This window comes from Temnothorax longispinosus, chromosome 1, assembly GCF_030848805.1.
Source record: "Temnothorax longispinosus isolate EJ_2023e chromosome 1, Tlon_JGU_v1, whole genome shotgun sequence".
Taxonomy (NCBI): domain Eukaryota; kingdom Metazoa; phylum Arthropoda; class Insecta; order Hymenoptera; family Formicidae; genus Temnothorax; species Temnothorax longispinosus.
In genome coordinates this window covers 8,795,868-8,820,081 of record NC_092358.1, presented here as the reverse complement: position 1 = coordinate 8,820,081, position 24,214 = coordinate 8,795,868, and the positions used below count along the sequence as shown (strand labels likewise).

Genomic DNA, 24,214 nt, shown 5'->3' with positions numbered 1-24,214 from the left:
CCTTATGAGCGTTCACTCCAGAATGAAGCACGCGGAACTGTGGTGCTCTGAAGAGTGGCGATTGCGACTGCGCGACTTCTGTACGAAAGAAGTCCGCCTACACTCTTAAGCATGTGTCGCCAAAAATTGGAGGTACACGTTGAAATTTTGTCCCTACGTAATTACGAGGGACATAAGTCACTCTTAAGCATGTGTCGCCAAAAATTGGAGGTACATGGTACCTCGAAGTTAGGAAGTACGTTATGGGCAACGAATATTCACCCGACAAAAAAAATTATTTATTTCGAAATTTTATTATTATTTTTTAACTAAATTTGTTTCTTAAGATGCAGTCTATGATTATAAATATTTTTTTGTATTTGAAAAACACACTTACCTTGGTGGGATTTGAACTCGGGACCTCTGCATCGTGAGCCAACTGCCTTACGTGGTCGACTACTTCTTAATTTGAAGTAAACGTTATATATAGTCTACATATGTCATACCAGCGCAAATATATAATTTTTCAAAAATTATCTTAAGAAACAAATTCAGTTTAAAAAGAGTAATAAAGTTTCGAATTGGATATATGATATATATTGCCCGCTGCTATTCGCGAATGTCTTTCGTTCAACAAATGTCGCGATCATGCCATGGTTGGCTATGTATACGAGGTACGTATGTAGGAGGTATATACGGAAACCCCCTAAAAAACTGTACCTCCTAAAACTGTACCTCCTATGACACGTTCGTGCACGCGTCCGCGTCGAGTGCTTCGCGAATGTCTTTTGTACGAGGTACATATGTAGGAGGTACACATTTGTACGAGGTACATATGTACGTACGAGGTACGTATGTACGGGGTACATACGGGAAGCCCCCTAAAAAACTGTACCTCCTAAAACTGTATCTCCTAAAAAATTGTACCGTGAATTTATAAATGCGGTACCTCCAATCGGTACCTCCTCCTTTATCAGTACCTCGTGTATTCCGTACCTCGTGCTACTGTACCGGGAAAAGTATCTCCTAACAGCATGTAACTCCAAATGTCATTTCCATTTAGAAATTAGTACCTCGAATTTGGAGATACTACGCGGTACATGCTTAAGAGTGTACGAACGTTCCTCCGTGAGAAAAGAACACCTGTTAAATTGAATTTAGTGTGAAATCAATCGTTTATTCATGAACTTCTTCAGAAGGAAATTTCTTAAATTACCAATGTCTAATATTTTAGTTGTATTTTCTATGGCTTTACATCATACTAATGTCAAATAAGAAAAATTACGAAAAAAAATTTGCGATAGTAGAAAAAAGGTCACGATTAATGAAAAGAAAAAAAGAAGGATAAATGAATTTCCATCCAATGTTTTTCCGTCAAAGGTATTTCTGTGTTCACGAAGAGATGATCTGTCTGGAAGCTCAACATTTTAGAGTTAACCGAATTTTGTTGCTTGGCGTTGGTTTGTGGCCTTACCAACGATCGCCAATCGTTAAACTTCAGTTCATTTTACTTCTTGGGGTTCTGATAAGTTTTATTATATTCCAAGTACGCTAAGATTTTAATTTTGCTATTATAAATTAAGCTGTCAAATACTATATAATAAAGAGTTACATCTATTAGATTTCAATTTAAATATAAATATATTCTATATATAATAATTTATTTCTTTAATTTATTATACACAGTAAGGCAAAGGTACCAATACCTGGACACGTACCTGTGTCTGGATACCTTAAAAAAATATAAATTTATATGGAAATAAACGTTTGGATATTATAACTGAAGTTTCAGACTACAAGAAAAAAATACTTTTATTTTTGATTTTAATTCGCGTTATACTTTTAAATAATAAAGATGTCCGGATATAGGTACATATGTCCCGGGTATTGGTACTTTTACCTTACACAGAACAACGGAGAATAGAGAAATATATAACAGTTTGTTAATCTGACAAACTACTGTTGGTTTTTTAATCCGGCTATTCAATTTATTAAAAATTATTTTTTGCAGTTTACAACATTCTTGACGTCAAAATGTACTACAGAACACATTATAAAGGTTTTCTCTATTACATGCTTCTTTATGTGCAATGTGATCGAATACAGTTCGTTTTGGTTTAACGCCGATATCGTAAGAGCGTTATCAATCATATATGCATTAGTGATAGATGTAATATTCGAATGTAAAACTGTCGGATTTTCGTATTCTTTTCCTATTAAGACTGAATTAATCCCGCTATTCTTAATTTTCTTTTAGTTCTTCGTGATTTAAAACCCTCTACTTTTATTATAGTTATAATCAGTAATCGGCAAAAAAATTTCATTATTTATTTTTTAAATATCAAATCATTAATAAGCAAAAATACAATATTAAGTTCTAAAAAAGAAAAAAAAATTTTCAATTTATTTTTATTTACCAAGCAATATGTAAATAATTTCAAAAAAAGGTTATTTCTACAAAAATTATTAATAATTTAACATTATTTTTTAATTTTTAGAAAATTTAATAATAAATCAAAAATTATTTAACTAATTTTTTAAAAAATAAATAATTTAATAGTTTCTAATTTTCTAAAAAATAATAATGGAAAAAATTTTTTTTTTTAATTTATAAAAAAATTAGTATTTAAATATTTTCTAATTTTTCAAAAAATTAAAAATTAAATAAAAATTATTTTTGTTTATTATCCTTGACTCTGAAACAAGTCTTTTTGGCAAAGACAAGCATGAACATGAGATGACTGACGAACACGGAAAAAAATGATTTGCTACTATACGGACAACTAACATTTTTTGCTGCGAGAGCTAATTAATTTTGCAATAATAGCAAAACCTTTTGTTGCAATAGCAAAGTTCAGCAAAACTGTTTGCTATTGCAACAAAATTTTTTGCTATTATTGCGAAATTAATTAGCTCTCGCAGCAAAAAATGTTAGTTGTCTTATATTTAACAAATAGATTTGCTGTTGCAGCAAAACCTTTTTTTTCCGTGAAGAAGACATCATAGAGTTTTTGTTTGCACTTATTTCACACGTTAATGATAAAGCAGAAAATTGTTCCTAGGATACCATTATTATTTAGACAACTAAAAAAATAACTGTGCACGAAAAATTCCAGCAAATAAAAAATTGAAATGCAAATTTGAATGTAAATTTTCAGTACGAAAGAATTGTATAGTGTAGTTAACTTCATCGTTTCCTTTCTCCTGCAACTGATATATTTCTAAAAACGGATACTTTACAAATCAATAAATGCTAATTTTCTAAAATATTAGTAATATATTTTTTAACAATTACTAATTGTTTAAGAAACAAATAATATAGTTTTTAAAAATTACTAATTTTTCAAAAAATGAGAAATATCTTTTTCTGAACGAGTAATTTTTAAAAAAACCGACAGTTTATTTTAATATAATTGCCAATTTTTTAAATCATGAGCAATATATTTATGATTATTTATTAATTTCTCGTACAAAGTATCATTATTGTAATCAATTAATAATTAGGTATTTTACATTTAGAGCTTAGTATTTTAATAATTACCAATTTTTTGTTAATTAAAATTAAAAACATTCAAATATTTTATTTTTGATTAATTAAAAATAATCGCCGATATCATTTCTAAAAACATAATTATGCCAATTACTGGTTATAATGTAAGATGTATTTATAGAAAAAGTAACACACTGAGAAAAATAATTTGTTGAAAAACGCAAAATATGTTTCATGCAACTGAAATATTTTCCAATACGTTTAACTAACATCAGTTGGTTTAATTAAATATTAGCTGAATTCTTTATTAAAAAATGTTGATGGTTGAATAAATTATACATTTTTAGTGCAACTTAATAATTAACACAATTGAGAATTTAATTGACTATACTGGCAATGATTATAATCGTGGTAACGATTGTAATTGTCGTGACAAATTGTCACCGAGTTTCGACCAAAGTCATTCTAAAGTAGATGTAATTTTAGATGCTTATAATATTTATGTAAGTATCTTAATTAAATAATTAAATTTATTGCGAAAAATATTACCTCAGCCAGGGTTCGAACCTGGAACCTTCCTCATTCCGTGAAGGGTGTCGTACCAATTCGACCGCTGCGGCATGTGGTAATATTTATAGCATTAACATGTATTAAAATAACAAACAATAATAAGATGGAAACACTGATTTTCAGTCAAAGGTGTATGTTCAACTTTAGAATGATCAGAATCCTTGGTCAAAACACGGTGACAATTTGTCACGACGATTATAATCGTTACCACGATTATAATCATTGCCAGTATAGTCAGTTAAATTCTCAATTGTGTCAATTATTGACTGGCGAAGTAAATGTTACTTATTCAACTTAATAAATGTTGAATACCATTGGATCTACAAATTTAGTCTGTACAACCAATTTTTTTCTTAGTGTACAAATAATTCCGTCCTAATCAAGAATACAAAAGTTTGCAATTGTTTTAAAATTTTATTTAAAAAATGGCATATAATATTATTGGCAGGTAAGGCGTATGCTGGAACAGCTTCAAGATGTATGTAACGAGCTAAGAGATGAGAAGGAAATCGCTATCATAGAAAAATACGGGAGCAAGGCAAAATGTTACACAACTATATTTATACGTAAGATAATGGTAGTCGAGTTCTCTGTTCCAAAATTAGATTAATCACAAATACATTTTTTTTAAAACAAAACAAGATTTTTGCTAACCTCAACAGAGAAAAATGAAAAAAAGACGGTTTGATTTATATGTGTGTGATTAATTTTACAAAACTTCTCCCAGTGCTTGGCATATTGAACAAATGTAACTTAGCTGTTGTACAAATTTTGCCGTACATTCAACACATTGTTCTGCCTAAGAACAATTCTCGACTAAATCCTTCAGTGTATGTTGCGACAGAGTACTTTACTAATCAAGAAAAATATTTCTACTTAATTACGCTGCATACACTAGCAGCTTCTTACGTAGGGAATGCCTTAATGATAGCAACAGGGACGATGCTCATTGGATATATTCAACATATCTGCGGAATGTTTAGTATCGCCAGGTGAGTAAATAAATGCTAGAATATAATCGTAAACAATATTTGTTTGTTATCTCAAAACAAAATAAAATTAATTAAAGGAATAAAATCATTTTTTTACAGTTATCGAATCAAACAGGCAATCAATATTTTACAAAAAGATATCCTAAAGAGTGAGAACATGGTTTATAAGGAGATTACTTATGCCATAGATATACATCGCAAGGCTATGGAGTTGGTATATATTTAATAAAGAGCATTGAATACTCATATAATTACACGAATTTTCTTGTACTTGAAGGTTCACGGACTTTTTAATATCAAATTTTGTGGGATCATTCTTCTTCTTGATAGCAATCGGCGTGACTTGTATTAGCCTTAATCTTTTTTGGGTAAAATTCTGTATATTTAATCCTAATTTCATGACATTAGAATTTTATGAAATAGTTAAGAAAATAAAAAGAAGTAGCAAAACATTTTTCTATCTATAATATATTTATTGAAAACGATAATTCATGAAAATAATGGTTATCTAATTTTCAAGATACTGTAATTGCTAATTATATGTATAAACTAAGTAAATAAATTAGCAATAACTAAATAAAAACTTAATATTAAAACTCTTAATTCTCAATTATTCTCAATAATTCAATATTCTGATTCGATGACATTCTATTGAAATTTTATCATGCAATATATACAGAACACAATATGATTCGATCATGCGTAAGAAGTTGAAAGCTTAACGGACGTATCACATTTTTTAGCTTGCGTCATATAGTGATGAAATTGAAAAACTTGTACCTTTTATAATAATAAACATCCTCTACACGTACTTGTTCTTAGCCAACTATATAGCGCAAGAAATTACGGATCACAACGAATATGTATTTGCCACAGTGTAAGAAATATTTTCATCATTTTGTCATACAAGGGTACTCGTTTTCTAATAAAAATCTAAATTATAAAAAAAATATTAGAGTAAAAGTACTAATACGATTCGTGGAACAAATATATTTATTATTACCAAATATTTTTGTCTTATTAAAACTAGCAATTGTTATTATTTTGTAGATACAACGTTCAGTGGTACACAGCTCCGTTACATATACAGAAAATAATATTGTTTCTACTGCAAAGAGGCACTAAACCATTTCATATAAATCTCGGTGGAATATTTGTGGCGTCCTTAGAAAGTGCGGTTACGGTAAGAAACATGTATCATATGTTGTAGTTTATAGTAAGTTCTTCTATTATCTCTGAGAATATTGTTTAATCAATAATAACATTAACAATCATTTTAAAATATTCTCTTGCTATTTTAGTCGAATCACGATTTACATCATATAAATCATACAAAAACGTATAGTTTCACTATAATAATTATTATTTACAAAATGTTAATTAACAGCTCAGTACAGCTAGAAAATAAAATAAAAGATAAAGAAAATTATAAAATTACTATTGTATTTCTTGTTTTATCTCTCTCTCTTTCATGGTCAATAATATTACGAAATTAATAATTAACTTTTACTTCAATACATTGTAGTTGAATTAGCGGAAAAACATCGATTATCTAAACGTATTGTCCGTAACTTTTTCGTTAAAGAAAGTTCTATTATACTTTTTTATATTACTTATTACAGAATAAAGCAAAAGATATATTTTATTACAGTTGTTTAGTACTTCGATATACTATTTTACTGTTCTCTGTTCTACGAGGGAGAACTAAGAGTATAAATTTATGACGATAAAATAAAATTAGTTTCAATTTGGAAGCGAGAGAATGAAAAGGGGATGGTGAAGTTGATTAAAATAAATATTGAGACCATTTCGATCTCGCACTTTACGTAATATATGTGTTGAAGTATTAGTAATTCTGCGAAGGGAGAATATTATTATTAAAAAATCGGAATTCTACATTGTAAAAACTGCAGAATAATGTTCAAAACGTTGCGTACAATAAAAATTTTTTATTATTCAGACTTTATGTAATTATAAAAAGTTCCTTTTTTGTAAATGCAATAAAATTTTGAATGGTTCTATTATATTATTAAATAAAATACAAAAACAAATTTTATGATTGCTTTCTTATAGCGCATTTAACTGATTTTCTTTATTTAATTTTTAATGATATTTAGTAGTATATATTTCCGATATGTAATTATTTCAAGTAAGGGAAACCGAGGCTATATGGCTCCAGGGGTATATTGCTTATGTGCTATTTTTTAGTATTTATCTCGAGAGGAACAGTTGATAAAAAATAGAGAAATAGTTCTTCTAGATTCTAAAAAAAAGCATTACGCGAGTTTCCGTCCATTTTGTTCCTCTCAATATAAATACTAAAAAATAGCACATGAGCAACATATCCCTGGAGCCATATAGCCCCGGTATGGAGAGAGCCCCAATGAAATAACCCAATCTGCACGACAAATAACTGTTTTAAACAATAGACTATTTAATGAAAACAATATTGATTATTTACCGACAACAGAAACGCACTCAATAAACTTTTGCCTGTAACAAACATTTATTTAAAGAAAAAATAATTTTTTTACATATAAGCAAGTCAAGTAACTTGCAAAGATAATGATAATAAATAATTTTGTATACTAATATAAAACTATTTGTATTAAGAAAAGTATACAAATCTGTAAATCCATACATTTATCCGATAAAGTGTCTAAAAGTACTCATGATGTCAGGATAACCGAAATAAGCCTCATGACACCATCGAATACAAATTCCACAAAATGTAGTCATTTTCAAAATTTTTATTGCATCCTGGACAAAGAATTTTATTTGAGATGTCAAAGACATTTTATCAATGTTTCTTTTTTCCATCAAGGAAGTATATTACTCTTTCTCGTCTTTGCTGCCTTTTGCTTCCTCATAGAGGAAACTTTGTTTTCATGAATTTCGTATATGGAACCTTCGATTGCGTATAAAGTTGGGTTCAATCAACCAAATTTAAAAAAATTATATATGAAATAAGGGTAGAAGAAACCAACGAAGAGATTGGTTTTTGAGTTTTTTCTGCCAATATGTTCAGATTGTTGTAAAACGTCGAAATATCGCCTAAAAAAAAATGTCCGTGTGTATGTATGTATGCTTTTGTTGTCCGTATATGCTCTAACTTCCGCAATTTTTGTGATATCGGGATGTTTTTTTTTTTTTTAATCGATAGAGTATCATTCAAGGAAGGTTGGTATTGAATTTGGCGATGATCGGTAAAGGGTTTTTTTTTAATTTTTTTAGAAATGTCCATGGTTGCTCTAACTTCCGCAAATTTGATAAGATAAGATGATTGTTAAGATTTGGATGATTTCAAGTTTGAGGTTCAACACCAACCTACCCTTAATGATACTCTACGATTTTTCGACGTTTTCGAACATAAGCAAAGCAACACATTGACATTGAAAACTCAAAAAACAATTTTTACTTCGGTTTTTTCTACCCCTATTTCATATATAATTTTTTAAGATTTGGTTGATTAAATCCAGCTTTATATGTACGCGATTAAAGGTCCATAATTTTGCTCGCATATAAAGCTAAGTCTAATCAACCGAATTTAAAAGAATTATACATGAAATAGGGGTAGAAAAAACCGAAGTAAAAATTGTTTTTTGAGTTTTCGATGTCAATGTGTTGCTTATGTTCGAAAACGTCGAAAAATCGTAGAGTATCATTAAAGGTAGGTTGGTGTTGAACCTCAAACTTGAAATCAACCAAATCTTAACGAATTAGGTGGAAAAAAATGAAGAATATAATGTAATTAATAAAAATTGCTAATAATGAAGAGGTTACTGATTTTTATCTAAAAAAAACAGCAAAATTTAACAAAATTTCTATAACTCAAGAACTGATTAACCAAATTTTAAAGAATTATAGATTGCTTTAATTTCCGCAAATTTTGAGACATTGAGCTCAATTTTTTTTTATGAATAGAGTATTATTATAGGTAAGTTGGTGTTGAATTTGGCAATGATCGGTGAAGGGGTTACCGATCTTTGCCTAAAAAGTGTACAAGTTATTCGTTCTAATAGACCAAATTTTAAAGAATTATATATGAAGTAGGGGTAGAACTTTTCGGGAATTGCCATAAAGTATAAAATTTGTTATTACCGATTTTTGGAAACTGGTTCCAAAATTTTTCCAATTTTTCGGAAAATAATTGACTGAATCTTAAAGAATTATATATGAAATAGGATTAGAAAGAACTAAAGAATGTCATAGAATTAAAAAAATTGCTAATAGTAAATAAGGGTAGAACTTTCCGGGAATTGTCATAAAGTATGTAATTTTTTATTACCGATTTTTGGAAACCGGTTCCAAAATTTTTCAAAATTTTCGGGAAATAATTGACCGAATCTTAAAGAATTATATATATTTATATTATATATTATGTAATGAATTATATATTATATATGAAATAGGATTAGAAAGAACTAAAGAATGTAATAGAATTAAAAAAATTGCTAATAGTAGCCAATCAGAGGGACGTATTAGCATCTTAAGACATCACTTCCTCTATGAGAAAGCCAAGTGCAAATTTCTAATTTGCACCATTTTTTAATTTTATTTCTACATTTTCTACTATTTTACTAATTACCAATTTGCAAAAGAAATTATTTCATTTTCGCCTATTTCTATTTTCTTGGTTTACTTTTCTTTATTTGGTAACTTATTTTTAAAGGTGGAAATGACGTATAATTTCTGACTTTTCCGACGACGTTTTTTAGTTTCCTTTATTTTGGTAGCCGACTTATATCAGAAACAGTATCATCAACAAACAGGTTTATATTTTTATTATCATTAGAATCACTTGATTCTTTCTATCAGTTTCAGATTAAGTAACGGCTTTCAAATTCACATGTGAATTAGGGCATGTATTTTGCGATCTGAAATCGTGCTTTTCAGCACGATCAATCATTTCTGTCAGCGCAAAGCTGTCATCATTAATTAATACTTATTTTTAATGACACGAAGCTTTGAGTGATGAAATAGCCAGGTACTTTTGCGTTTTTTAGACTAAAAATTTTCTATGTTCTAGTTGCATCAGGAGGCTCAAACCCCATAAGAACTCATCGATAATGGGGAAGAATGGGGAAGACGGAAGAACAAAAGTTGTTTAACACCCTAATTAGAATGACGAAGGTACCTTCACATGGTTTGTATAAAATTGGAAGTAATGCAGAAACAATTTATATTTGTGTTTATTTATGTTCATATTTCATTTCTATTCTATTACAATGTCAAAATATAGTACAATGTTTAGGATGATTATGAGGAAACTTGGATACAGTAATAGCACGTTAACTTGCATATGGGATGTTCATCGCACACTCCCTTATTGTTGCAAGTGCAATGCTTTCTTGTTTTCCTTTGCTTTCCATTCAAATCGCGGCAAACATAATAGCTGTCGACAACTACATGTCTAGCAAGCTGATTCTGTAACTCTCAACAGTTTCGTTATCGTTATATTGTTGTTGCGCAAATATTATACGTGGTAAGAAAGCAGCGCAACGACAATATAACGATAACGAAACTGTCGTTAAAAGTTATAAAATCAGCCCGCAGTTGAGTCACGTTTTTGGGCAGTAGAAAAACTTGCATATGCTAGGGAATGTATTTCATGTCCAGGAACGTTTTCTGCAGCGGAACGTATAAATGATTTTCCTACTACAATGAGACTTACAATTAGAGGGCTTGTTTCAATATTTCATCTGCAAAGACTGCAAAACAAAACGTTGGCCATTGGCGCTTTTCTATGATGCTATCGACACTGCAATACTAGCAGCGTACATCATATACAAGGTATTTAAAAAAATATATACAAATTTTAGGAGTATTCAGTATTCATGAAAACAAATCAAAAAGTCTTAATAAGAATTACTCCAAATTTATTTTCGAGTTATAAAATATTTTCTGCTGTAATAAATGAAAAATGAATATAATGTATCTACAGATGTTCGATGTGTTCGCTGTTCATTTTAACTTACAATTCGACACGCTTTGTCATTGAAAATCGAACATTTAAAACAGGTTTATTTTTTATTTGTTGACAAAAATGTTCGATGTTCCGTATCACTCATTCATTATGTCAACTGTGACGTACACTATGCTCTTCAAATATCTATAATAAATAAGAAAATAACAAAAATTCCCGTAAATAAAAAGTTGACGAATTTAAATCCGGTGAGCGAGGTGGCCATGCAACTGAACCACCACGTCCTATCCACTTTTCTTCAAAACATTTATTTGCTATGCATGAAATAAAGTCATTTCAGAATTTGTGTAAAAATTAGTTATTTTTCAGAAAATACGATACAAGACACTGTCAACAATTAATCATTTTAATGCTGAACAATACATTAGTAATCAAGGTGCAATAATAATAGGTAGTCATTCGCGGGCGTTCGTGAACGGACTGACACAGAGAATTGAAAACTGTAAACGAACACGCCGATAATATTATTTATTCCTCGACTTTAGAAGTGATGGATGAACGGCTGCATATAAATACGTTATAAAATGCGTACTCGTAAAATAAACGGAGAATACATCGAATATTTTTTATAATTCAGAAACAAATTGTTTTTGTACTATTCATTCAAACTTTTCAGTTTCATTTTGTAAGTACTACATGTCCCTAAAATTCGATACCACCGTTATTGAACACCCTCTATAAAAAATAATCCAATTTTTTTTAACAGACGAACACAGAAAGTTCTTATGACATTTAGCTTTTGAACGTTGGCTCTGCAGATCTTACATCACATTTATTTATTATAGGAATCAATAATCATGTCCATCTAGGTAATTATGCATATTAAAACCTTGACCTTGACATATGTTGTCAAGGACATGACCCTAAGTGGTATTAAACAAGATAAGTTAGTCGATCATCTGTGTGAATATTTGTGGCGATATACTGATATACAACTAATTTTGCAAATAAAAAATTTTAGTGCTTCGTAACTTTCGAACGGATCGTGACCGCCACTTCTTCAAGGACAAGGTTACTCAAGGTCATGACCTTTTTTTGATAACGGGGGAAAAATCCACACGGATACCCTCACCCCCGGGTCGGGGAGAGCGGTTATGTGGGACTTTAACCCACTAAAAACCCCCTTGAATGTTCCTCACGGCGCTTTTTGGGGAGGCCCCGGGAATCACAAGTATACCTTCCGTGAGCAGGGTCATGAACTTGACAAACATATGTCAAGGTCAAGGTCATTGGCGAGTGGGGTTTTAATATGCATAATTACCTCGATCTATACCACTGTATAATCTCTAGGTTGATTAATTGTTAGCCTTAATCATTTTTGGGTAAAATTCCTAATATTTAATCATGATTTAATAATAAATTAGAATTTCATGAAAATTTTATGAAAAGGTTATGGAAGTAGAAAGAAATAAGAAAATATTTTTTTATCGTAGTGTACATATAATTTAAAGACAATAATTTATGAAAATTATTTTCCCAGTAATTTTTCTCATAAGCTAAACTATAACTGCGATATGTACATATCTTTTACGATACTGTACAATGATTTCTAATTATATAAGCTAAGTAAAAAGAAATATCATTAAATAGTAGATAAATAAAAATGTATCATAAAAACTAATCAATTATTCATTATTCAAATCCGTTGATATATCATATATAATCTACTGACATTTCGTCATGTAATATAAACAGGACAATATCAATAATATAAAACAATGTGATTCGATCGTGCGTAAAAAGTCATTAGTAAATGCATAACGAATGCCTCACAATTTTTAGGCTGCGTCACATAACGATAATGTTGAGCAAGTTATATTACCTCTTTTAATTATAATCATCCTCTACGTATTATCAGTGGAATATTTGTGGCGAACATGGAGAGTGCCGCTGCGGTAAGAAATATATACCATATATGATAGTTTTTATAGTAAAATTTTTTATTATCCATGCGAATATTGTTTAATCGACAATAACATTAACAGTCATTTTGAAGTATTCGTTTTAAAATCATGCCTCACATCACATAAATCATTTAGGAAAATGCGGTTTTATTATTATAATGTATTGTAATTATATTTATGCAAAATGCTAACTAAGAATTCAGACCTAAAAAATATAATAAAATCGTGAGAAAACTTCCATAATGAAATCCAAACAGACAAGGCAAATACGTTTTTATCAACTACCGCGACGCGGATAGCCAAAAAGCTCTTATTAATTTCAAGTAAAAGTTCAATATAAAATTTTATCATATTGAACAAGCAGTCCTCGAATTGCTCGTGTAATAATGTAGACAGGTAAAAACGGAGTCTGAAAATTCTGTAATTGTTAACAAAAACCTCTTTTTGTTTTAAACCGTCAGTAAAGATATGTAATTTCAATAAAACTGTTTGTTAACAAAAATACAGTTGCGAGATAAACCGAGAATCAAGAGTTGTCGCCGATTCTAATAAAAGAGAAATCGGCGATAATTAGAAAACTAGATATGTCATTGGAAGAAGCGATAGCTCGCACCCCCAAAAATAAGATGCTAGGGGGCTCACGACATAACTTGTCAATGGGCAGCCGTAAAAATGAGCAGTCGATATCTGTATTTAGCTCGCTAATAGATAGGTAGGCGAAAATCAAAATTATACAATAGTGCATGATGCTCTCACGTCGAGCTCACTCAATGAGTAATTCTGAAAACATAAAATCTATATCCCGGGTGGAAACGTCCTACCAAAATCCTCGGAACGGAAACCTGACACATCTCAAGACACAAAATCCATCCCTTGAACTTCTTATATTAACTGCAACATTACGGAACTCAATCACTCCACTTCAGTTCTTCACTTCATATCGGTCCAGCTTTTCTCTCTGGTTCTCTTCTCTTGAATATAAATACTAAAAAACAGCATATAAGCAATAACATATCCCTGGAGCCATATAGCCTCGATCTCCCTTACTTGAGTATATATTTCCGATAATTACATATCGGAAATATATACTACTAAATATCATTAAAAATTAAATAAAATATCAGTTGATTGCGCTACAAAAAGGGAACTAATAAAGACAATTTCTTTTGCATTTTATTTAATAACGGAATTATTCAAAAATTTATTACATTTGCAAACAGAAAACTTTTTTAATAACAATTAAATAAAATCTCAGTAACAAAGAATGTTTATTGTACTCAACTTTGTCAGATTACAATTTAGAATTCTGATTTCTCACACATTTCTCACGCTTCAGCACACATCACCTAAAATGCGAGATCGGAATGATCTCAACATTTCTATTTCTTTCACCTTTACCGTCCCGTCCCCATTCTCTCGCTTCCGAATTTTTTGTGGGCGAGTGTATATGAGCGAAAATTATTTTTGCTGAAAAAAAATTCTTTTCGGTGACATTATCTGATTTACTAAGAGTATACTAACATTAACAAAATTTACTAATTTAAAGCTGAAATACTAATATTTAGCATTGCTTAGGCAAATATACCATCAATCAAGAGAAAAAAGGAGAGATATATAAATTTCTATCCACTGCTTTTCTGTCAAATATATCTCTTCTGTGCTTACGAAAAGATGATTTGTCTCGAAACTCGGCATTTTAATGTCAATCGAATCCTGCTGCTTGCCGTTGGTTTGTGGCCTTATCAACGATCGCGAATTGTTGAACTTCAGTCAATTTTATTCCTTGGCACTCTGATAATTTTCATTATATTCCAAGTATGTTAAGATTTTAATATTATTATTATGAAATAAGCTACCAAATATTGTATAAACGTTATTTTAATTACACCTATCAAATTTCAAATTGTATTGGATAATATTTTATTTTATTAAAATAATATTATTGTGATACAATCATATCCGAATATTAATTACCTGCTGTTTTTACTAATTTATTGTACATAGCATACAGAGTAACGAAGAATAATAAAATTACAGTTTGCTAATCAGACTAATCTACTGTTGCTTTTTTGACGGCTAATTTATTTATTGAAAATCATTTCTTGCAGTTTACCACATTCTTGACGTCAAAATGTACTCCAGAACATATTTTCGAGATTATTTCTACTACGTTTTTCTTTACATGCTATGTGATCAAATATAATTCGTTTTGGATTAACGCCGATACTGTAAGAGTGTTAACAATCATATATGCATTAGTGATAAACAGAATTTTTGAATGTAAAACTATCGGATTTTTATATTTCTTACTTATTAGGACTAAATTTATCTATTTATTCTTAATTTCCTTTCAGTTTTTCATGATTTGAAGAACTCTATTTGTATTATAATTATAATGTAAAGAAATTAAACAAAAATAACATTGATATAATTCCGTCCCAATCAAGAATGCAGAAGTTTGACTATAAGCATTTTGAAAGAAGCATGACCATTTTTGGTGATTTCTGAGCCCTTTTCTATACGGTTCAAATATTATTTGTCATAAAGTCCTGATTCAATGCTATGCGAGTTTTTCTGCAGAATGTGCAAGAGAGGCCCTATTAGATTTGTTAGGAAACATGATCTTTGCCTAGTTTTCAATTTAATTTACGATATTCTTTTTATATTATATATCCTTTAGATTTAGATCCCAGTAGAGCCTTCATTGAGTTCTATCAACTACATAATGGTGCATGGTTGTTGCATGCTTGTCTTGATTCGGCTAAGTTCTTGGATGCTTTATGTTATTTCGCCGTCATGTCAAAAAAAGACAGAGAGATATTTCGATTTTTTGTGACAAATCCCCTGTAGTGATGTCCTCTTCTGGAGCCATACGTGGAAGAGAAATAAAACGAGCGTGTGATACATGTACTCAGCTGTCCGTGCAGATTCAACTCGAAGCAGTATATTAATTGTGCTAAACACGTACGAGCAAACGGCATGTACAAACTCTAATAGCGTTTTCTACTGGAAAAACTAGTGCAACACTCGTGCACACTGGTGCACGCTGATGTACACATATTTTCAGTGTTTAATGTTCTACTGTGTTTAACTTGACAAATTTCTGTCAATAGTACATTAAACACTGAAAATATGTAAACTAACGTCGCACAGTGGATTATTGCGTCCACGTTATAACAGTATCATGGTGTTCGGAATATGGTAGACATTCCTTGCCTATTTCGCTCCCAGTAAGCTTCTTGGATGACATGACTGCAAACATAGAAAGTGGTGATTTGAGTGATGGGTACGAAAATAGTACGAATATATCCTGTACTCAAGCTATATTCCTCTCCTGCATTAGCTGCAAACTTATGCTACTGGTTACGTTAATATTCTAACATAAGCTTCTGAATAAACCTTATTTTATTTGCGTAGAAAAGGGCTTAGAATAGTCAACCTCCTTTAAAAAAAAAAATGGGATAATATTATTGACAGATAAGGATTTCGCTGGATCGGCTTCAAGATGTATGTAACGAGCTAAGAGATGAGAATGAAATCGCTATTCTAAAAGAATATGGAAGCAAGGCAAAACGTTACACAACTGCAATTATACGTAAGACATGATGTCGAGTCTTCTGTATTTTTAAAAATTAGATTAAACATAATCATAAACACATTTTTTTCAAGACAAAACAAGATTCTGTCTAGCCTCAATATAAAAAATTAAAAGGCGACTGAATGTTTGATATATATATATATATATATATATATATATATATATGTGTGTGTGTGCTTTCTAATTTTACAAAATTTCTCTCAGTGCTAGGTATATATTGCGTAGGTACAGTAACTGCTATGTATATTTGGACGTACATTCAATACATTGGTTTGCCTAAAAACGAGTCTCGACTAAATCCTTCAGTGTATGTTATGACAGAATACTTTATTGATCAAGAAAAATATTCCTACTTAATCACGCTGCATGTACTAGCAGCTATTTACATAGGGGCTGTCTCACTGATAGCGACAGGAACTATGCTCATTGCATATCTTCAACATATTTGCGGAATGTTTAGTATCGCCAGGTGAGTAAATGAATGCTAGAATATAATCGTAAACAATATTTGTTTGTTATCTCAAAACAAAATAAAATTAATTGAAGGAATGAAATTATTTTTTTACAGTTATCGAATCGAACAGGCAGTCAATGTTTTACAAAAAGATATCCTAAAGAGTGAGAACATGGTTTATAAGAAGATTACTTATGCCGTAGATATTCATCGCAAGGCTATAGAGTTGGTATATCATCATACTATTATATAAAACCCGACTGTTTGTTTGTCTGTCTGTCCGCGAACTACTCATTCGTTAGTGGACCGAATTTTTACCAAGGGTACATGAAATAGGGGTAGAATTTCCCGGGGAGTGCCATAAAGTCGATAGTTTTTTGTTACCAATTTTTTGGAAACCAATTTTTCTAATTTTTCGGGAAATCATTGACTGAATCTCAAAGAATTGTATATGAAATAGGGGTAGAATATCCCGGGAATTGCTATCATACTATTATATAAAACCCGACTGTTTGTCTGTCCGTCTGTCCGTCTGTCTGTCCGCGAACTACTCATCCGTTAGTGGACCGAATTTTTACCAAAAGTGTATGAAACAGGGGTAGAATTTCCCGGGACGTGCCATGATGTGTATAGTTTTTTATTACCAATTTTCTGGAAACCGATTTTTCTAAATTCTTTCAAATTTTTGAGAAATAATTGACCGAATAATCTCAAAGAATCATAGATTAAATAGGGGTATAATTTTTCGGGGAATGCTATAAAGTGTATAATTTTTCGTTACCAATTTTTTTGGAAGCCGGTATTAAAAATTTTTCCAATTTTTCGGGAATTAATTGACCGAAGCGCAAAGAATTGTATATGAAGTAGGGATAGAATTTTCCGGGGATTGCCATGTTTTGTTACCGATCTTTTTGGAAACCGGTTTTTTTATTTCAATTTTTCAAAAAATAATTGATTGAATCTCAAAAAATTATACATGAAGTAGGGGTAATAATTTTCTGGAGAGTGCTATAAAGTGTACTATTTTTTGTTACCGATCTTTTTGGAAACCGGTTCCAAATGACCGAATCTCAAAGAATTGTACATAAAGTAGGGGTTGAATTTTCTGGGGAGTGCTATAAAGTATATAATTTTTCGTTACCGATATTTTTGGAAACAATATCAGAAGTTTGATGAATTTTTCGGGAAATAATTTATCGAATTTTAAAGAATTGTATGTAAAACAGGGGTAGAATTTCCCGGGGAATGCTATAAACTGTATAGTTTTTCGTTACCGATCTTTTTGGGAACCGGTATCTTTTTGGAAATTGGTTACGAAATTTTCCAGAGAGGGAGAGAGAGAGACTATTTGCGTGTCTTATTACATTCCTCCGGGGCGAAGCCCGGGTAACCAGCTAGTATTTAATAAGGAGCATTAAATACTAATATAATTACACAAATTTTCTTGTACTTAAAGGTTCACGGACTTTTTAATATCAAATTTTGAAGGATCATTCTCCTTCATGATAGCAATCATAGTGACTTGTCTTAGCCTTCATCTTTTTCGGGTAAAATATTTAATTGTAATTTTATGATATTAGAATTTTATGAAATAGTCAAGAAAATAAAAAGAAGTAGCTAAACGCTTTTTTATCTATAATATATTTATTGAAAACAATAATTCATGAAAATAATGGTTACCTAATTTTTAAGATACTGTAATTGCTAATTATATGTATAAGCTAAGTAATTAAATTAGCAATAACTAAATAAAAACTTAATATTAAAACTTTTAATTCTCAATTATTCTCAATAATTCAATATTCTGATCCGATGACATATAATCTATTGAAATTTTATCATGCAATATATACAGAACCCAATATGATTCGATCGTGCGTAAGAAGTTGATACAATACTTAACAGACGTATCACATTTTTTAGCTTGCGTCATATAATGATGAAATTGGAAAACTTGTTGGTTCTTTTATAATGATAAACATCCTCTACGCGTACTTGTTTTTAGCCAACTATACTGCGCAAGATATTACGGATCACAACGAATGTGTATTTGCTACAGTGTAAGGAATATTTCCATCATTTTGTCATACAAGAGTATTCGTTTTGTAATAGAAATCTAAATTATAAAAAGATATTACAGTAAAAGCACTAATACGATTCGTAGAACAAATATATTTATTATTACCAAATATTTTTGTCCTATTAAAACTAGCAATTATTATTTTGTAGATACAACGTTCAGTGGTACACGGCTCCATTACATATACAGAAAATAATATTGTTTTTACTGCAAAGAGGCACTAAACCTTTTCATATAAGTATCGGTGGAATATTTGTGGCGTCCTTAGAAAGTGCGGCTACGGTAAGAAACATGTATCATATGTTGTAGTTTATAGTAAGTTCTTCTATGTATTATCTCTGAGAATATTGTTTAATCTAATAACATTAACAATAATTTTAAAATATTCTATTGCTATTTCAGTCGAATCACGCTTTACATCACATAAATCATACAAAAACGTATTCACTATAATAATTATTATTTACAAAATGTTAACTAACAGCTCAGTACAGCTAAAAAATAGAATAAAAAATAAAAAAAATTATAAAATTTATACTATTATATTTTTTGTTTTATCTCTCTCTCATAGTCAATAATATTACGAAATTAATAATAATTAACTTTTACTTCAAAACGTCGTAGTTGGATTATTGAAAAAAATCGATTATCTATAAAACTTATTGTCCCCAAATGTTTGGTTAAAGAAAGTTCTATTAAATTTTTAATATTACTTAAAATTTTACCAAATAAAGCAAAAGAAATATTTTATTACAGATGTTTAATACTTCGATATACTATTTTACTGTTCTCTGTTCTACGAGGGAGATCTAAGAGTATAAATTAAGGCTCCTGGGTAGTCACCGCGGCCATATTGGATTCTTACTATCGAGGCGAGGAAAACACCTAATTTTAAGTTGCGGTATTTTCCGAAATAAAAAGACATTTCAATAAAAAATCACGACAGATCGTTTCAGCACACTTCAAAAATTGACCGGATACTATCCTTTTCCCTCGACAATAAACAAACAGCCATAAAACAAAGCCTAAACATACGGAAAACAAGCCGTTTGACGACTATCGAAAGGAGTGGTGAATGTTCCTTCCGCATATATATTTCTTGCAAATCTTACCATACGGTCAATTTTACGAGTTTCACGAATACGTTAAACGTTAGAGCACAAGTACAGAGCGAATAATAAAGAAATATACCGCAACTTAAAATAAGGTTGTCAACATGTCACAAGACAGAATTCTCCATTGGAGAGAGTGAGAGGAGAGAGTTCTTATTTCTGCCGCGACGGTACGGCGCTACCGTCAACGCAGAGTTCTCGGCTCAGGGACCAGGAGCCTTAATAACGATAAAATAAAATTAGTTTTTCGGGATTCTACATTGTAAAAACTGCAGAATAATGTTGAAAACGTTGCGTACAATAAAAAATTTTTCAGATTTTATGTAAGTATAAAAAGTTTCCTTTTTGTAAATGCAATAAAATTTTGAATGGTTCCATTATTAAATAAAATGCAAAAAAAATTTTCTTTATGATTGCTTTCTTATGGTGCGTCTCCAACTGCGAGTAAGAACTCTCGAGAGCAAAAAGAAAGAGAGAGAGAGAAAGACTCTCGAGAGTCTTTCTCTTTTTTTCTCTTTTTGCTCTCGAGAGTTCTTACTCGCAGGTGGACACGCACCATTATAACGCAATTAACTGATTTATTTTATTTAATTTTTAATGATATTTAGTTGTATATATTTCCGATATGTAATTATCTCAAGTAAGGGAAACCGAGGCTATATGGGTCCAGGGGTATGTTGCTTATGTGCTATTTTTTAGTATTTATCTCGAGAGGAACAGTGTATAAAAAATAGAGAAATAGTTCTTCTAAATTCTAAAAAAAAAAACATTACGCGAGTTTCCGTCCATTGTCCTTCTCAATATAAATATTAAAAAATAGCACATGAGCAACATATCCCTGGAGCCATATAGCCCCGGTATGGAGGGAGCCCAATGAAATAACCCGCATCTGCACGACAAATAACTGTTGAAAACAATGGACTATTTAATGAAAACAATATTGATTATTTACCGACAACAGAAACGCACTCAATAAACTTTTGCCTGTAACAAACATTTATTTAAAGAAAAAATAATTCTTTTACATATAAGCAAGTCAAGTAACTTGCAAAGATAATGATAATAAATAATTTTATTTAATCTAATATAAAACAATTTGTATTAAGAAAAGTATACAAATCTGTAAATGTATACATTTATCCCATAGACGTATATATCTATGATTTATCCGTTAATTTATGAAGTGTCTAACAGTACTCATGATGTTAAGTAAATACACAATAAAGAATTTAACAGTAACTCTTTCATAACCGGAATAAGCCTCATGACACCATCGAATACAAATTTCACAAAATATGGTCATTTTCAAAATTTTTATTGCATCCTGGACAAAGAATTTTATTTGAAGATGTCAAAGACATTTTATCAATGTTTCTTTCTTCCGTCGAGGAAGTATACTCTTTCTTGTCTCTGTTCCCAATAAGAAATTTCTGTCTTAAGCCATTACTTACAACGGGCGCAGTACTACACCTGTAATGGCTTGCCGCAGTTGGTTGACCCGTACAGGCACGGTACTGGTTACACTTCAGTTTCAGTACTGCGTACTGCGCGCCTATGTCGAAATACCAGCACTGGCATACAAGTCTTGGCCCAGTATTGGCATAATTCTGGCTTAATAGAAATTGAGTTTATGATGGCAAACCCGTATATCTTACAGCTATGCCAAGCGTTGGCAGAATACTGACATCCTACGGGCTGAGTAGCGCGGGCGGCTGCGCGGGCTCGCGCGGCGAGAAAGTTCGGCTCGCGCCTGCTACGCGGCGCATCGCCAGTATTTTTTCGCGTGATTAAGATTCAACATCGACTCTTATAAGATCTAGGGCAGCTCAGCAGAGTTTCTCCAGCGGTCTCAAGTTCGCCAGTCAAGGCCTTCACACATAAAATCGCGTAAGGACGTAAAACGTAAGCGTAAGAAAATCGACCAATCCTAATCAAGTATTATACTGTCCATAACTCCAGTAGGGGAAAATACTCGATTGGGATTGATCGATTTTCTTACGCTTACGTTTTACGTCCTTACGGCATTTTATGTGTGAAGGCCTTCAGGGCGTTCTCACTAGTAGGGCCTCTGACATAACCCTTTTTGATTACGAAGTGTGCTCTTCATCCCGGGGCCTTCGTTTATACCTGCTTCGCAGGGCATTAACTTTTTTCGGTAAGAGTCGACAGAGAGCAAAATTCAAATCATATTATAACAATAATAGATGGTTTGCCATCTATTATACTATGCCATCTATAATAATGGTTTGCTATTACTGTCGCATCACTGGCAAACCAGTACAGAACATCGTTATCATCCCAGACATATGTCAGTATCGCGCCCGTAGTTACGTCGGTACTGCGCCAACACTTTCAGCCTATACTGGCCTAGTACTAAAACCGTACTGGTTTGCCACTACTGGCGCATCACTGGCAAACCAGTACAGAACATCGTTATCACCCCAGATATTTGCCAGTACAGGTGCAGCACTGGCTGCCAGTACCGCGCCAGTAATGCCAGTACTGGGGTGGTACTGCGCCCTTTGTGGATTTCTTAATGGGTTGCCTTTTTCCATTTTCTTGCTTTACTTTCTTTTATTTTTTTCTCTGCTGCCTTTTTCCATTTTCTTGCATTACTTTCTTTTATTTGGTAACTTATTTTTAAAGGAGGAAGTGACATATAATTTCTGACTTCTTCGACGACGTTTCTTAGTTTCCAAATTTTATTTTGGTAGCTGACTTATATCAGAAACAGTACCACTCTCTGCGAGTGGGACACGTGATTACGGCGGAATAAAGTAGACGCGGCGCGCAAAGTTGTCGATTCGGCGGCGCCCGATTTATGAGACGAAAACGATGTAAAGGGTGTTCCGAAAGTCGTAAACTCGATTGATCGTCCGGATCGCGGCAACGCAAACGACCGACACGGGCGGACCGAGACACAGTCCACAGCGTAAAGGACAACGAAAAAGGGGTGACGTCCTACATAATGGCACGGTTAATTAGCAGATGTAAATAATTCGAACCTGAAACGTATCAAACGAGTTTTCGACAGGATGGCGCGCGTGCGAGTCCCGTGAGAGCAACGATACAAACTCCAGGGCGATGGAGTCGCTGGATCGCGAAATCGCGAACCCAAACCCCGCCGCGAGAAGGGACGATGGATTGGGGTTCAGGGAGACTCGAAAGGTACAGCGGTACCATCCGCGATGCTATCCGATCATCGGGTCGCGAAATGTCGAACCGGGCAATTTTCACGAGAGGTCACGATAAAGAGTGGTTCAATGGGTCAGGAAAATGACGGTATAGAAGGCCCGTCGACGTACAATAAGCGGAACGGCAAAACGCGAACCGGAAGTCGCGAACAATCCTAGACGACCCAGGTGCGCGGATGGCGTCCCCAAAACATCACCATGCGATGCTGACGAAAGCTCCAATAATGTAAACGCGAAGTTCCGTTTCCACAATGAAACAATGTTCAAAACGACGAAAGAATGTTTAAATAGGCTAGGCTAACCATCATAATTAAAGAGGAAACGAAACTTCGGGTAAAAGCGAATCGAACAGACGTGAAAGCGGCAAGATGAGATTATTCGAGAGATCGTACGTGGTTCTATGCGAATTCGCGAACGGCGAAAACACCAAAAAACTGAGGAATTTATCCATTGAATGTATTGTCTGCGAGCGAGCATATGTGAACAATTATCAGGGAACGCGGAAGCGAAAGCGGAAGCAAATGTCAGAACTGACGAGCGAACAAAAGGGCCCACCATACAGCGGGCGCGTGAATTAGGCATGCCAGGGCAAGAGTGGGAAACAAGCTCGACTATAAAAGGGCAGCAAATCCGGAGGATAAGAGGACTCCGCTTCGCGTTATCAGCAAGTACGGTCAACGAAGATAGTTGTACGGTCAATTCACTATTCGCGACACGCGAACGAATTATACTTACGTTTGTACGCGGGCGGAAAAACTCCAAGTACGGGAGAAACCGATCGTAGCACCTGTAAAGAAACCGGGCAGAATAAATTGTCTAATTACAAACCACCAATTCCAATCAAAATTATTTACA

General features: G+C 32.2%; 3 protein-coding genes across 18 annotated transcripts in view; 2 read left to right on the top strand and 1 right to left on the bottom strand.

Moving 5' to 3' along the window:
• Positions 1 to 24,214, bottom strand: part of LOC139815425 (non-structural maintenance of chromosomes element 3 homolog) — a 233,773-nt gene that overhangs the window by 192,040 nt on the left and 17,519 nt on the right. For 3 of the 5 annotated variants that reach the window (XM_071782378.1, XM_071782417.1, XM_071782451.1), the window contains exon 3: positions 24,095 to 24,146. The gene's annotated coding sequence lies outside the window, so the exon portion shown is untranslated. Of the gene's footprint in view, position 1; positions 581 to 24,094; positions 24,147 to 24,214 lie in introns of those variants that run through there. The other 2 variants (XM_071782401.1, XM_071782442.1) reach the window with 1 other exon arrangement.
• On the top strand, positions 1,139 to 14,467 carry LOC139814602 (uncharacterized). Of its 8 annotated transcripts, none has more exons than XR_011732503.1 (10): positions 1,142 to 1,525; positions 1,991 to 2,110; positions 4,488 to 4,605; positions 4,767 to 5,031; positions 5,131 to 5,241; positions 5,309 to 5,399; positions 5,775 to 5,908; positions 6,082 to 6,214; positions 10,061 to 10,164; positions 10,651 to 14,467. XR_011732503.1 is itself a non-coding variant. In XM_071781002.1 (9 exons), the coding sequence occupies exons 1-9, from the start codon at positions 1,328 to 1,330 to the stop codon at positions 6,525 to 6,527; spliced, it is 1,365 nt and encodes a 454-aa protein (XP_071637103.1). In that variant the 5' UTR covers positions 1,139 to 1,327; the 3' UTR covers positions 6,528 to 6,542. The 8 variants fall into 8 exon arrangements, 4 of the variants coding, with proteins under 4 accessions (XP_071637103.1, XP_071637111.1, XP_071637118.1 ...); XR_011732498.1 differs by having other exon boundaries at positions 10,274 to 14,467; XR_011732501.1 differs by having other exon boundaries at positions 10,061 to 10,177.
• LOC139814775 (uncharacterized) lies at positions 10,690 to 24,211 on the top strand. Of its 5 annotated transcripts, XM_071781266.1 has the most exons (11): positions 10,690 to 10,824; positions 12,800 to 12,912; positions 14,497 to 14,736; positions 15,030 to 15,149; positions 16,399 to 16,516; positions 16,724 to 16,988; positions 17,088 to 17,198; positions 18,430 to 18,520; positions 18,897 to 19,033; positions 19,203 to 19,335; positions 19,810 to 24,211. In XM_071781266.1, exons 2-11 carry the CDS (start codon positions 12,895 to 12,897, stop codon positions 19,864 to 19,866), a joined length of 1,290 nt encoding a protein of 429 aa, XP_071637367.1. In that variant the 5' UTR covers positions 10,690 to 10,824; positions 12,800 to 12,894; the 3' UTR covers positions 19,867 to 24,211. The 5 variants fall into 5 exon arrangements, with proteins under 5 accessions (XP_071637367.1, XP_071637392.1, XP_071637383.1 ...); XM_071781291.1 differs by lacking the exon at positions 10,690 to 10,824 and having other exon boundaries at positions 12,779 to 12,912; positions 16,751 to 16,988; XM_071781282.1 differs by lacking the exon at positions 10,690 to 10,824 and having other exon boundaries at positions 12,779 to 12,912; positions 16,745 to 16,988.

Bases quoted from the DNA above. Each gene is read 5' to 3' on its own strand.
- LOC139814602 (XM_071781002.1), top strand. From the start codon at position 1,328: ATGAATTTCCATCCAATGTTTTTCCGTCAAAGGTATTTCTGTGTTCAC. The intron at 1,526-1,990 runs GTACGCTAAGAT...TATTTTTTGCAG, and splicing joins TAAGTTTTATTATATTCCAA to TTTACAACATTCTTGACGTC. The intron at 4,606-4,766 runs GTAAGATAATGG...AACTTCTCCCAG, and splicing joins TTACACAACTATATTTATAC to TGCTTGGCATATTGAACAAA.
- LOC139814775 (XM_071781266.1), top strand. The intron at 14,737-15,029 runs GTATGTTAAGAT...CATTTCTTGCAG, and splicing joins TAATTTTCATTATATTCCAA to TTTACCACATTCTTGACGTC. The intron at 16,517-16,723 runs GTAAGACATGAT...AATTTCTCTCAG, and splicing joins TTACACAACTGCAATTATAC to TGCTAGGTATATATTGCGTA.